We start from the raw sequence: 15,397 nt of genomic DNA on the forward strand, positions 1-15,397 counted from the left end.
TAGAAAAAGTTGATTTCCTATGAAACAGAATTTCTCAAACTCAGAGGACTCATTTCAGTGATGCTTTGCTGCAGGTTCAATGAAGTTGAAGAGTGAAGTTAAAGACGTCTCAGTCTTCATACAAGAAAAAGTCTTTTTTTTTGGATGAAGGTATTTGTTCTTTTAAATGTTGGCTTTTAAGCAATCAAAACAGTTCAGAGGTGATACACACATGCTCAACTTGAACTGCTCTGTATCATGCAATGACTTTGTTGCAGGAACTAAATCAGAGAATGATTTTAGTTGAAAGGGACCTTTCAAGATCCTCTAGTTTAATCTCTCTGCCATACATAGTGATTTCAAGTTTCTCAGAGTAGCTGCTGTTCCTGGTTTGTTGTCACTTCCATGGCTCTGTGGGGAAGGCTTGACTCCTTTCTTGTATGTCTTCACATTTTCTGCAACAGCATCCCATAGCTTCTTATAAATCTGTTGGTCAGCTTTGACCATCTGTATTCAATGTGTGGAGTACTTGCTTGCTTGGGCTTTTTTCATTAGTGTTAAATAATCACACCAGTCCAAGCAGACTTTATTAGCCCTGGTGCCATTTCATGTTTTCCAGGCCATAGTTTTAAGTTGTGTTTTCTGCCAGTCAAAGTGCTTGCTTAAAGCATCCAGCTGCGTTGTTGTGGGTGCGTTGCTGTAAATGCACTCACAGAACCTCTGAAAATGCTTTTTGCTTTTATTTCCCCCAAGACCAGCTGGATGTTTCTGTGGTGTGAGCTCAGGTGTAACTGCTGGCACAATGTGCTGCATGTGCTGCATGGCTGGGAAGGAGCTCAGGGCAATTCCTGTGTGAGCTGCTTTGCAGTCATGGCCCTGTGCAGTGTGACTGCAGCAAATGCTCTTCTCCTCTGCCTTTGGCTCCAGCCTTAACCTTACCTGGTCACAGTTAAACTTGCAAACTCAATTTCACTTAATCCAAATTAATGTCTTTTCCTCCCTTGTTTCTCTTGTTGCAGGCTGAAAAATTATCTGCCTAACCTATTTTCTCCTTTCCCGTGTCACACAGAGCTCATGTTGAAAAGTAAACACGTTTTCAGTGATTAACAGCAGAGACCAGATGCAGCTGAGTAACAAGATGAATACCTACACCCCATTTTGTAAATGGCCAATGCTCTGACCAACTCTGTATTTACAGATTGTATCTAAATTGCGTGGGTTTTTGTGGTTATAACTTTAAATTTTGATACGTGACAGGCATATCAGGTTGGATTAGGCCATGCTGTCTTTCATTGGAAGCAAATTACTTTGCTTTTTAATTAAAATGTCCCTGGGTTGGAGTGGCTATGTCCCTGCTTTGCATTACTTGGGGGACCATCCTCCCAAACTAGGATAACTGAAATCACCTGGCATGTCTTTCTCAGATTCTATGAATTACAATAAATGCTTTGTATGAGGTTGTGCAAAAGATCAGAAAAAATGCTTAATTAAATAACATTTGCTTCAAGTTAAACAGAGTCATGTGGAGGTACTGTGAAAAAGAAGGGAACAAAAAATATATTTGTGAGACTGGGTTTGACAATCTGGTTCCTCCCTGGTGTATCCATGATATGAAACTATTAGGGAGTCACTCTTCTGGTTGTATGAATTTTAGCTACCAAAAAGATTCCTGGGAGAGAGAGATGGGAAGAAGGAATTCCCACTGAGCAGACCATTACCTTGTTGCTTTAGAACCAGGAGACCTGAATTTTTATATGACAGACTGAATAACTCCAAAGAGGGTTTCATCATAGCTGAAACTGGAAAGCTTGATGGAGTTGCTGCTGCCATCTCAGCTCCTCTGGGGGGAAGGTCTGCATTTTGAGATTAGTTTTTTGAGTTTTCTCCAATTTTGTTCAAGAAGTAGTATCACAAGACTGTATAAAGCAGAGCTTATTGAACATAATAGGAGCGACTCTTTTGAGATGAACCAGTAAGGAGTGGTTCTATGTCATTGGAGAAATATAGAGGGAAAACTGCCTCTGCCTGACTTTTGCGTGGGCTAGGGCAGTGTCCATGGTGCAAGAGGATGCTGAAGCCTCTACTTAGGGTACTCCTCCTTTTTCTTTTCTTTTTTATCTCCACCTCAGGTGCTGTGCAAGAAAGAGCTGGAGAGGAGGCAAGGACTAATCCTGTCTCACTTTTTAACAGCTCTTCAAAGAGGGAATTTTGTGTTGAAAGTGTATTATTTATGAAAAATGGTAGCATATGGTGCCAGAGATAATTGCTTCAGCAAGAGATTAATACCCCATGAGCTGTCTGGAGCTGAAGCTGGAAGCTGAGTTTCCCTTCAGCTGTGGGAAGCTGTCAGAAACCAGCAGCAGTTTGTGGATGGAGCCTCATGGGAGGTCTGTCTTCCTGGGAGGATGATTTGGGATGCAAAAACTGGCCCGATACTTGCAATTTTTGCTGAAACTAATCCAACATTTCAAATTCCCTTTGAAAATGGGCAGAGAGGGAGCAAACCATGATTGCAAAAAATTCTGTGTTACTTTGTGTTTTTCTTTTCATCTTTCTGTTTCTTGGAGAAATTAACCTGGAATCAGCGAATTTCATGATATAGACTGAAATATAATAGAAATACAGACTTCAAATAATTTGTAGGGCCTGAAAAAGAGCTCTACTTTCTTCATTACAATAGTTTTTAGCTTGTGGCTATTTTTGCTGGTGTTCTGCTCTTTAGCAACAACAGCATGATAGTGCCTTTAGATAATGAAGCAATGCTGCATTTTGAATGCTGACTTGTTTTCCCTGGAACAGCATCAAGAAAATGAAGAGGTTTAAGTGCCAGGTGGAGATTAGAGGAAGAAAATGAAATTCAAAACAGGAAGCAGAGAGAGGCAGGCTCCAAAACAACCTTCATGACATTTCACTCCAAGAGAGGAATATTGGCAGTTATCGATCTGTCGCCTGCCAGTCACTTTCCGTTCCACAAAACTGCCAAGGAATTGTGCAGCTTTCTGCAGGCTTTTCAAAAGCCTTTAAAAGAAAGATGATGCTAGAAGGTTTAATGGGCTGGGAAGACCAAAAAAAAAAAAAAAAAAAAAAAAAAAAAAGGCCAGCAAGCAGTCTGAGCATTTGCCTCCCACTGTTTCATTGGGCAGTTCTCCACATGCCTGTAATTCAGCTGCCTGGAAACAGGCTCAGCTGAGCCACCTCAGGACACCAACACATCCCCTGCCAGAGATGGGCTCAGATAGAGAGAAGCAGCTCCAAGGCTGCCAGGTGCTGTGTCTCCAGTGGAAGGAGCCTTGCTGTGACTCAGGGATATCTGCTCAGGCACAGCTCTGCACTCCTGTATGCCTGGCTGCTGGAGAAGGAGCAGCTCCCGTGTGCCTGGCTGGCCCTGGCTCTGCAGGCACACCCATCTCTGCCTCGGGCATCCACTTCCAGAGACCACCTGAGCAGCTGCGAGCAGAAATCAAGTCAGAGGGGACGCTGCTGGGCTGACAAGGGCTTGCCTGGCAGGAGATGTTGTGGCCTGTGTGCTCTTCCCATGGGCACAGCAAAAAGCAGTGCAAGTAGCAGCAGGGGAGAGCTGCTTTCTTGTCAGGACAGCAACTCTTCCTTGCTGATAATTTAACTTGGTGAGTAGGCAGGGTTGGCAATCAGATTGTTGTGATGAAGGATGTGTGGCAAGCAGTCCTTACGTCTCTGCTATGACTTTTACCAGCTGAAATGTAGGAAAACTTAAATTGATACTGTAGTAAGCAAGAGAGAGAGATGCCTCATTTCTTGCCAATGATTACCTAATATGAGACGCATTTTTCCATGTCTACTTCTGTCTTGGTTGTAGCTCTTATTGCTATTTTTTCCTTTTCCTTGAGAAGACCTATAGTTTATCTTTCAGGTCCATACACTATAAAATGTGCAAATTTTCAGAATTTACCAAGTTTACTGTTTAGAGCGGCTCCTGATGAATTGGGATAAAATATACAAATGCTGTGTGAGATGAAAACCTGCTTTGAAAGCCAGTAATACAGGTTTGTCTGACAGAATCTCAGCTGTGTGTATCAGCCCTGACTGTTCTTGGTGATAATTCAGGGATGCTTTTATGGGCTTAGCTCCCAAGGGTTCTCAGGGCTGAGGTAGTGCAACTGATGTATCATAGCATGACAGTGCCTTCCCAAAGCCTGCAGCTGGCATCAGCACAGCTGCTTGCCCCAGTGTTTGCCGCTAATCCAGAGCCTCTCCAGCTGGGTGTAGGCCACGGCAGGACTGTCCACACCACATCCCTGGGGGCACGCACACCCTGCTCGGCTCCTGCCCACCACCAAGGGCTTTCTTTCCTCCTTGGCTGGATGCTTGGAGACTCCTGAAGCTGAGACACAGATCATCAAGTTAGCAGAGCAGGCTGCTTGCAGCTTTGAAGGAAAACTTCAAGGAACCATGAAGCCTCAGTTAATTATTTTTCTTGCTGCTGTTGTTTTTTACTGCTGCCGACAGTGGATTTACCTCTGCCCTCTCTCACAGGGATCCTGCTGTTCCTAATGCTGCTGTGAAAACCTGGTTTTCTAAGGAGCAAAATGAAACTTTTCTGTTTTCCTTTCGTGTTTATCCTTTCTCTATCTTTTTGAAACATCAGCAACCCTCACAAGTAGCCCATTCAGCAGCTGGAGGGGTGGCCCCAGTGGAGAGAGGACAAAGGCAGCCCCTGGAGCTCGTCCAGCCCCTCACACAGCCAGGCTGGGGCACTGCCTTTCCTCACAAGCCTTCCCCTGGGCAGCAGGGTGCTGCCAGACCAAGGGCTTTGGTTTTAATTTAGACGTGGCCCTTGAAGTCGGGGTGGCTTCTCAAAGCACCACACATCCTTTTCATACATCTGAAGTCCTGCAGGGGCTGCCTTTGATCCAGAGGTTGTGAAGGAAGGGTTGGAACTCCAGCTACACAATATGAGCAGTTATATTTAATTTGCGCTGCCTGCAGCCTCCTGCTCTTTGTACAACTGCGATGCGAGGAGAAATCATCCCTGCGGCCCGGGCTGCTCGGTAGGAAAGGAAAAGCCTGCCCAGGGTCGGGCTGTCAGGACCACCTCTCTGCAAGCCTCGTGTGCCCTCTAGCTGCTGCAGGCTCCGGGAACGGGGCTGGCTGCATCCTCCCCGAGCCCTGCCGCAGCTTGCAGGCAGCACCTGAAAGCAAATTCTTCAATAATTGCAGTCACAGGAGCGGTCGAGACCTAGGGGTTGATTGCAGTGGCTGCTGCCTTGTTTGCCCTGCCATGAGTCAATAGATTAAATATGTGTTTGCTGCTCAGGTGGAGAATTTGTTGTTTGAAAGGTGTTTGCGTACAGTTACACGTTGAGCTGAAGCAGGGGGGAGCGACATGTCAGCAGGATGTTTCCTGTGGCACCTAGTAAGATGGAAAATCAAAATGTGCTATGGGGCAAGGAGCAAAGAGTTAGAGAGTTGAATATTTTTGTTTCAGTTTTGTAGGTTTTGCACAGGCCTTTTTGTGATGTGTTTCTCTGCAGAGTGCAGACTGCTGCAGGCTCAGGCATGGCTAGATAAGGTGACTCTGAGTGCCTGGTGCTTTGGTCTGTCCCAAAGGGACCCAGCAAAGGTGGGGGAGCTGCTGGTGCCCCAGCTGCCCTGCAAACACAGCAAATAAGGGTTTCAGGGCAGGGAGGCCAGGCCAGCCCTGCTCATGGGGGCTGCAGGGTAGAGGAGTTGAGTGCAGCAGGGCACACCAAAATGCCCCCTGTGCCCTCCCAGCTGCGAGCACAGAACACCACCCAGTGAGAGGGCACTCACACTGCTGATATGGAGGGCTAACATGCTTTCTTCTCTCTTGTATTGCTCATATTTAGCAGTGTTGAGGTACAGCACCATCAGCCCCAGGACCTCCTGTGGGCCCAGCAGCTTGAACAGGCTGAGCAGCCACAGCTGTGGTGGTGGGCACAGGTGGAGCTTGGCTGCAGGGATGAATCCAGGCTGAGCAGGCACAGCTGTGGTGATGGGCACAGCATTTTTGACAGGCTAAATGGGCACAGCTGTGGTCATGGTCACAGCATTTTTAACAGACTAAATGGGCACAGCATTTGGGCACAGCATTTTTGACAGGCTAAATGGGCACAGCTGTGGTGATGGGAAACAGGTGGAGGTTGTTTGCAGAGACAGGCCAGGCTGAGGCTCTGGGTTGGTGAGGAGGATGTGGATTTTTCTGGGGTTAGTTCCGTAGGTAGAAGAAGGAAGGAAGCCCTAAACCACAGCATTTTGCAGACTTTATCATGGGATCTTGTGGAGAGGTAAGTGGGCTAAAATTCTGCATTAGTTTTTAAGTGGTATTCCTTCTGCTAAAGAAGAGTGAGCTATCTTTGCTACATGTGCTGTACCAATGTGGTGTTGGAGTAACTCCTGCTTTTCTAGTGCTCCACCAAGGGATCTGGCTCAGCACCTCTGTAATTTTTTTTGCCTTATGTGTTTTGCTTCTGTTTTACATGTACTTCCTAAGCTTGTGTTAAAAATCTCCCTTAATTAGATTTTACTGTAACATTGCTTCTTTATGACTTATTTCCCAGGACAAGGCTTTGTATATGAAACAATTATAAAGGGTCTTAGGCTTAATTGGATCTTCATATTTTAAAATAACTGGATGGGTCCTTGCACATGTGTTGGCCAAAATGCTTGTGTATGTAAGCAAGTAGCTATAATGTGTATACAGAGGGCCACCTCATAGTATTTTCCTTGCTGTTGTAGCAGGCCAGAGGGACAGCAGGCAGTAGGAATATCTGCAAACCTGCACTGCAGAAACCCACTCAGTAGAAAATATCAGGCCCAGGATCAGTGTGGCTTGGGAAGCTGTGGCATTGTGTGTGGTAGGTGCCATGGAAACATCTCCTGCTGGTAGCTCAGCCCTCAGCTTGTGCAAGGTGCCTCCACAGGGAAGTGCTGGCTGCGAGGAGCCCTTTTTTACTACGAGTTAATTTCTACCTTCCACCAGCTCTGGAGGGAAACCACTGATTAAGGTGATGCCTAGCAATTACACCATGATAAGTTAATTGCAGAGGAACAGCCCAGTGGCTGCAGCTAGCTGTGGCCAGGCTGCACGGCTTTGTGGAGGGGAAGAAAGGTGATGGTGCCTTGGAGCAGCACAGCTGAAATACTGGCACTCTGCTGCAGCCTGACATGGGAGCAGGCGCCTCCCTTTCCATTTGCGTAAGTGAACTTAAATCTGGCTGCTTGGCTCCTTTCTCACACCCTTCCTCCTTTCTGAGAAGGCTGAGGGGCTGCTGCATCTGAGAAGGGAAAAGGGAGGGATTGACAGTCACGGTGCACAGATATTTTAGAGGCTTTTTGTAACACCTTGTAGCTGTATACAAAAATGCTGTAAAATATGTTTGACACGTGCTGATATTTGTTCTTTTTAGATAACTATTCATGCTGTAACACTAAAATCACAGTCTAAGCTTTCCTATGTACTGAAAGAGCAAAATGGCCTGGGGTGTTTCGAGTGCTGTGTGTGATTTTGCCATGGCAGCAGGGCTGGCCTGGAGCTCCAGCTCATGGCTTTGCTGCAGGCGTGTGTGAAAAACAGCTTCACTACAGCAGTTCAGCTTCAAACCCATGGGAAAATCTTTTCCTTTTCCTTCTGAAAACATAATAATAAAAAACACTGAAAAAGAGGCTGGTTTGAGATGATGCTACCAAATAAAAAAAAAAAATACCATTTAGATACTGTTTAAATAATCCTAGTGCAGAAATGGTAAATCCAGGTGTTCTCGGTTTGGCCATTTAGATACTGTTAAATAATCCTAGTGCAGAAATGGTAAATCCAGGTGTTCTCGGTTTGGACTTCTGCTCTCATTGCCTGGTAGGTACGTGAGGGCAAAATACAGCTATTGTTGTGGGTCATGGCACCTCCTGTAAGGCAAGCAGGGGGCTTAGGGGAGGTGGGAAAGAGGGCAGGGCAGCCAGGACTCTCTTCCAGAGTGCCGGGTAGAATTTCCCCTTTTTTAAAATATTCCTGAGGAATATTTTTATTAAATGCATAGTTATTATATTTATTTTAAAAATCGATCTAAGCATCTATTTAGAAATATCTTTTTAAACACTCTCAGGTGGCCCTGAGGGGCTGCAGAGCCGGCTGTGCCCACCCGGGGCAGCCCTGCCCTCACAGAGCCCCTCAGCCGCCCTCAGGGACGGGACCCCCACCAGAGCCCACAAACTCCCCAGCCCACGCCCTGCTAGGATGGAAAAGCAGCTTCCTTCATCAGGCAGGATGAAAAGTGCAAGCTGTTTGTGATTTCTTATGCTTTTGCATCAGTTGGAAGAAACATCACAAATTTGGAATAACGGGGTGAGCAGAAAGGAACCTCTTCCGAGGCTTGTGCCATGGCTGCTGCTTAAATTCCACTTCTGGTTCCTTCATAATCCTGCGTTTTTTATCCTAAGGAATTAGGTAGAAATTCGCACACTTCATGGAGTTGGAACACTGTGCACCAGCACAGGGTCAGATTTTTCCTGACTTTTGGGGCACTTTTGAGGGGTAGTGACCCCTCTCTGTCCTAAACACCTCATCTGCCTCAATACAAGGCCGCATTTTCCCTGAGTATTTTCCCTGACTATAGGTCCCTCAGCTGCCCTCAGGGACGGGACCCCCACCAGAGCCCACAAACTCCCCAGCCCACGCCCTGCTAGGATGGAAAAGCAGCTTCCTTCATCAGGCAGGATGAAAAGTGCAAGCTGTTTGTGATTTCTTATGCTTTTGCATCAGTTGGAAGAAACATCACAAATTTGGAATAACGGGGTGAGCAGAAAGGAACCTCTTCCGAGGCTTGTGCCATGGCTGCCGCTTAAATTCCACTTCTAGTTCCTTCATAATCCTGCGTTTTTTATCCTAAGGAATTAGGTAGAAATTCGCACACTTCATGGAGTTGGAACACTGTGCACCAGCACAGGGTCAGATTTTTCCTGACTTTTGGGGCACTTTTGAGGGGTAGTGACCCCTCTCTGTCCTAAACACCTCATCTGCCTCAATACAAGGCCGCATTTTCCCTGAGTATTTTCCCTGACTATAGGTCCCTCAGCTGCCCTCAGGGACGGGACCCCCACCAGAGCCCACAAACTCCCCAGCCCACGCCCTGCTAGGATGGAAAAGCAGCTTCCTTCATCAGGCAGGATGAAAAGTGCAAGCTGTTTGTGATTTCTTATGCTTTTGCATCAGTTGTTGGGGTAGGAAATTTGGAATAACTGGGTGAGCAGAAAGGAACCTCTTCCGAGGCTTGTGCCATGGCTGCCGCTTAAATTCCACTTCTAGTTCCTTCATAATCCTGTGGTTTTTATCCTAAGTAATTAGATATAAATTTACAAATTTCATGGAGTTGGAAGGCTGTGCACCAGAACAGGGTCAGGTTTTTCCTGACTTTTGGGGTGCTTTTGAGGGGTAGTGACCCCTCTCTGTCCTAAACACCTCATCTGCCTCAACACAAGGCCCCATTTTCCCTGACTTTAGGGGTGAGGGGGCTTTACTGGAGTTTACCCCGTCACAGGTCTCATCTCAGCTCTACAGAAAAATATTAGTAAGAATATACAGTAGAAATAAAACCTGTACTAAGATGCTACAAAGTTGTAGATCTTTGGAGGTTAAAATAATAAAAGCCAGTCACTGTTTACCACTTGCTGTTTTTATTCCCCAGCAATCATTCTCTTCTATACAAGTTAGGCACACAACAAATAAGGTTTCACCAGAGCTGCAGTTCAGCAGAGAAGGAAGCACATTTGGTGTTCCTCTGGAAACCCTTGTAGAGGACGCAGAGGAATGTGGGGTTCCTTCTCTTGTGACACAGATGGTGGAGTACCTAGAGGTATTTGGTAAGTTCATATTTTTCCTGTTTGGCTTCTGGAAACCGATATTCTTTGTTTAAGCTTTACTTTTCAGCTGTAAATGCTGGGAAATCCTTATTTACTATTATTGGGCTTACTTAAAGGAGCTCTTGCTTTTTGAACTCCATTTCTCATCACAAAGATGTGGTAATGCAAACAACCACTGCTTACTGTTCTGTATTTCTTACACAGGTCTGGAGCGTGTCGGTATATTTCGGGTTGGTGGCTCAGCAAATAAAATCAAGGAACTGAGGCAGAAGTACAATCAAGGGGAAAAAGTAGACCTTATTAATGATGGAGATGTTGATTCTGTGGCCAGTCTCCTGAAGCTCTTTCTGAAAGAACTACCAGTGGCTGTTTTTCCAGACAATATTTGTTCTGGCTTGTTAAAAACTTTCCAAGGTACAGAATGGGCACTTTCCAAGCCTCTGTCCATTCCCTGACAGTGACAGATAATGTGTTCATCACACTTTCTATAAACAAGGTTTTGTGTTTCCTGAACCTGAAGCTGATGTTTAATTGCTTTGGAGGGACCAGGCATCTCTGAACTTGTCTACAGTCTTTTTAAAATTCATTAAGTCTTTTGGATTCCCTTCCTTCCTGTGGCAATGAATCCTGCAATCCAATCCTGTTTTCTTTGAGAAAGCTCTTCTTCTGCATGCTTTCTTTTTTAAATTGTATACCATACTAATTACTGAGATAATATTTTTAGTTTTAATGCAATCACCACCGTAATGCTCTTGTGTCTTTATATAGCCGCTGCCTCACTTCTCTCTTTTCCAAGATGAAGCCTCTTTTTTATTTAACCTTCCCTGTTAAAGGAGGTTTTTCTGCACATCACTCTTCTTATTCAGAACTGTATTTTTAGTTAGCATTTATTTTTCCAGTCCTCTTATAATCTTGAACAGCAGTGTGTGGAGCAGCATGCAAAGCCCAGAGCACCCCAGAGCCCGCTGCCTGTTCCCCATTCATGCCTGCAGTGGCTGAGCTCTGCTCTCAGTCTGCCCGGTGATTCTGACTGGTAGCTAATTCAGGTGTTTGCATACAAATAAGTGGGTTTTGTGGGTTACTTTGCAGGCTGCTTTTGTTCGAAGTGCCCGTGTAGGAGTTTACAAAGAAAGTGAAAGGAAGCAGTTTTATGAACTGTGAAAGTCTATGCGGAACGACCTATGGAGCTTGTTATGAGCACCTTGTTTTTTCTGCCCTAGACAGTCTTGCTGTTATTTTTTAAAGTTATTTTTTCCTCTTTGTCCCCTTTTCCATTTCACTCATTAATCAGTTGAGCACCATGGGCCTTGGCCTGCGCAGAATGTGTTTTTTCGGGCTAAAATTACCCTCAAGGGCATGATTTGCTTATAGGCAGTGTCAAAGCTACGCAGATGTGTCCTGGTGATCTATGGCAAATTTGAGCCTCAGCTGCCAATTATTGAGCAGTACTGTCATCTCAATTCCAGTAACCAGGAGAATTTATCCTACTGATACGGAACTGCTGATCAAATGGAGTTGTTTGTGAACCCATTTTCTGCCTTGTTACCCTTCTTTGAAGAATAAGAACCAAGAAAATGTTAAGTATCCCCAATTTAGAATTTTAAGCATCTCTTGTGTAACTGCAGTTGCATATTTATAGAGCAAAGATGTTTTGAGTCTGAGTGCTACCAATTAGTCAGGAAATGAAGATGATGTGGGGCTGAAAGGCTACAATTTCTCATTCCTCTTAATGAGAATCATACAGCATGTATAAAATCTCTTGGGAGAGTCAAGGCTGACAACCTTGTACTGTCTTTCAAGGCAGCTTTGAGGATTCAGGTACATGACTCCTGCCTCCAATTTCATTAGGAAAGCAGCAAGTGCTGGATGATTCTGCCTTAAGAGGAAAAATATCAGAAACAGTGAGTGTAAAACTAAATATCTGGAAAATCTATGGTTTTAAAATATTCATAAGTGAAAAACATATATCAAAATTTAGTGTACAAAATCCTTGAGACCTATTTATTCTTTCTTTTGTTCTAATATATTTTAAAATCTTCCTTCTTACTTATATCTAATGTCTGTAATGAAATTGTGTTGATATGAGGATGTCTGTGTTATAAGTTTGGTGGTTTTTGTTTGGTTTTTTTTTTCCCCCAGAGCACAAAATCAACACAACAGAATGCATAGAGAACCTGAGACAGTTGCTCAGCTGCCTGCCCAAAGCCCATCAAAACCTTCTCCAGTTCCTGTCTGCTTTCCTGTTAAAGGTAGCAACCTACAGTGCAGTGAATTTCATGACTCTGGAAAACCTGGCCATCGTGTTTGGACCTGCTCTGTTCAAGTGAGTCCTCTCTATTCAGCTGCCTCAAACAGCACAACAAGGTCACACCTCACAGGGAGGCTTTCTGTCGTAACTCTGTGTCCAATAGACAGTGGAGCATTTTGTAAGTTCAGTGTTTATAGGGTGTATTGTGGGCAGATGTGGCAGGTTCTGAGCTGGCTGATCACTTCCATTCTGTTGGGCACTGACTAGACAGGGCAAGCCTCAAGTAAGAAACCATATGAAGAGACATGAGGGACAGAGAGCTGTTTAGTGACAACCACTTCATTTTCTGAGCCAAGATAAGTGCTGGCTCTGGGGGCTACTTAGTTGTTGGATTGGATTCTGAAAAGCTCGCCCCCACTTTGACCTTGTAACAGCATTTGATATCAGAGAGATGAATCCCTGTTATCAAGAATGAGTTGCTTCTCTTTCTGCCCTTGCCGCTTAAATTCAAGTTCATGTCCAAGCAGAGCTTGGAAGCAGTGAGAGCTTGGCTGGAGTGTGGGGTGATGGTGAGTGGGCACAAAACTGGAAGCTAAAAACGAGGGGTGGGACTCCATGCCATGCAAGTCAAGGTGATAAGGAACAGCCTTAGATCAGATCAAATAATGGAGGATTTTCCCTTTCACTGTTGACACTAGAGGATGTTAAAATACCTGTTACAACTGGTGAATCTTTGTTCTAGTGGATCACAGCCATGCCAGGTTAATATGAACTATAAGGCAATGACACTTTACTAAATATATTTATTAGCCATTAATATCCTGCATGCAGTAAAAAGGCCTTGTTATTCACTTGGGTGTTTTATGGCTAGCCAGGTTAATTTTAAAAGTATATACTCAGCAAAATTGGTGCCCACCATCAATGACAGGCTTTGTTTTGTGGAAATGGACTGTTAAGCCTTGCTGCTGTTTCATAGGTCTCTATATGTGGTCTCTGTTTTCCTGCTCTGTGGGTTTATTACCAGGTCTACCAGAATTTGACCTTTGGATATGATACAAGTTTATATCTTTAACAAAAGCACAGAAAGGGAAGTGAATCTAACAAGATGTAGTGTGGTTGGAATTATGCCACTCTGTCCTCTGGGAAAAAAACCTCACCATGGAGGATATTCAGCAATGCAGTTCTTCAACCAGACCCCAAGCTCCTTAATATCTGAATACTAAAATCAGTAAATGAGTGGAGAGAGATGAAGTTTATTTATCAGTGTTTAGAGTAGTTCTGTGGTGATACTTATGAGCATTGGCTGATGCTAAAAGGCCTTCACCAAGGCTTCTATCCCTTGGCCCCCACATTAACTCAAAAAGCCCTTCACTGACTGTCACTTTTCTGCCATCAGATGAAATTTGCTCTCACCTGGGGCTTCTGTGCATGCACATGCATGCAAGAAGACTTTTTCCCTTTATCTCCATTCCAAATTATCCCAACGTATGCCCACTGATTCCTGTGCTGCACATAAGAATCCGGCGTGCTCCCTTATTGATTGATGAGCTGCTTCAGTTTTTAAATATCCCACTCTTCTGGGACACGGCCCAGCTCCTTCTGAACATGTGCCTTTGCCTGCTTTTAAAGTACATTCAGTGCTAAACTGAGCACTTGTGGCAATGACCTGTCTGAGAAGCCTTGAAGGCAATCAGCACAGAGTTTCCCTGCCAGTGACCTGTCATGACAACAGCTACCATAAATAGAAGTATGTCTGCCCTATAAATGTTATCTTCAGCTCTTCCCAGTCATTCTGATCTCACCAGCTCTGGGAGACAACCCAATAAATCTGGAACTCAGGTTTTTTTGGGGTTTTTTTGTGTTTAGGTTTTTTTTTTTTTTTTTTTTGTAAAACATTTAACACCATGGTGCTGTGCTTGAGTTACCTCCCAGGGCTGTGAAAAATCACCTTTTTGGTACTTGGGCGGAGAGGAGAGCATTGAAACTGGCACTGTCAGTGAGATTGCTCTGTACCACTTCCTGCTGAGTGACCTGAGGCCTTCAATGATTCAGAATAAATCATTGGAATTGTCCTGTACAGCAGCAAAATTCAAGGTAGTCAGCTGTGGCAAATCATATCTGCTGACACAGGGGAAAAAGTCATAAATATCCTTTATGTCTTTCAGAGCAAGAATTAGTGCAATTATCTGGCACATTATGAAACATTTGGCAGCCTGTGTGTAGGAAATTGGGACATGTTGGGTAGTACTTGCTATAGTTGTTCAGTGTAAATGTGAAGGTTATGGGAAAAAAACCCCCTGCTTCTAGATCTAATCTGCAGAAATGTGTGCTCCAGGCAATTGCTGGAATTAACCTTCTGGAGGTAATGGCAGCTCCTCATACAGTATAAATTCATTGCAGTGTTAAAACTGTTCTTCATATATCCTGGCAATCTGCATTTTTGTGAAATTACTTCTTCGTTCTTTGACATTGAACAACTAAACAATGTTGTTTATGAGCCTTTTTACTTTTAATTTCTTACCTATTTATATTCAAGTGTAAATTCTGTCTATGATTATCACCTATCTCAATATTTTGGCACTTATTTGTGGAGACCTGTCATGTTGTAGTTTCACTGAATTGACTGAGTAGGAATATTCTGTAGTTACAACATGGAACACTCTTGGACCTTGGGACCACAAAAGTAGAATATTCAACTTTGTACATTATAAACCTAAACTGCACACACTTTGTGATTTGTAGCTATGGTTATTGTAACACAAAAATTATAAGGCTTAGCACAGGTATTATATTGAAAATCTAGTTAGAGGATCATGGAAAACTCCTGATTTTGCCCTCGTAAATGCCCAGGAGAACATGTTGCTGCGCTTTTATGAGAGATCCGACTGATGTTACTCAAATTTCCATGGATACTTTGTTATGCTTCATCTTGGTAAAGAGATTTTTAGTTCTGGCACCAGTAAGCAATTCTTGCATGAGTGCGCAAGGACTCCAGCCAGCCAGCTGTTTGCTTCCACTCACTTTGACTCATTGTTTCTGTAAATTTGCAGCAAGCCTGTGGCAGCAGAGAACCTTGGCAGATCTCCTGGACAAAGCCAAGGCAAGGGACTTGCGTGGACTTTTTAGCCTGCACTTAGTGACAAAGCAGCTTTGAAACATCTAGACTCACTCAAGAAAACCAGTAGCTAATTCCTGATGGTCAAGCTTTACTTGTTTCTTATTCACAGTGAGTGTTCTACTGGGATTTGTACTGGAACAGATTACAGAGATTTTGTAGGGAAGCGCAGAATACACCTCAGTAGCTCTGATCTTCCTAGGATC

At 44.1% G+C, this 15,397-nt stretch overlaps 1 protein-coding gene across 2 annotated transcripts in view; it reads left to right on the forward strand.

Moving 5' to 3' along the window:
• The window catches only part of FAM13C (family with sequence similarity 13 member C), a 124,174-nt gene that overhangs the window by 2,422 nt on the left and 106,355 nt on the right, over positions 1 to 15,397 (forward strand). For both annotated transcript variants that reach the window (XM_041474470.1, XM_041474480.1), the window contains exons 2-5: positions 75 to 150; positions 9,654 to 9,828; positions 10,033 to 10,242; positions 11,968 to 12,151. In XM_041474470.1, coding sequence (XP_041330404.1) covers positions 145 to 150; positions 9,654 to 9,828; positions 10,033 to 10,242; positions 11,968 to 12,151 — 575 coding nt within the window. In that variant the 5' untranslated portion in view covers positions 75 to 144. The remainder of the gene's footprint in view (positions 1 to 74; positions 151 to 9,653; positions 9,829 to 10,032; positions 10,243 to 11,967; positions 12,152 to 15,397) is intronic.

This window comes from Pyrgilauda ruficollis, unplaced genomic scaffold (assembly GCF_017590135.1).
Source record: "Pyrgilauda ruficollis isolate IOZ18807 unplaced genomic scaffold, ASM1759013v1 scaffold11, whole genome shotgun sequence".
NCBI lineage: Eukaryota > Metazoa > Chordata > Aves > Passeriformes > Passeridae > Pyrgilauda > Pyrgilauda ruficollis.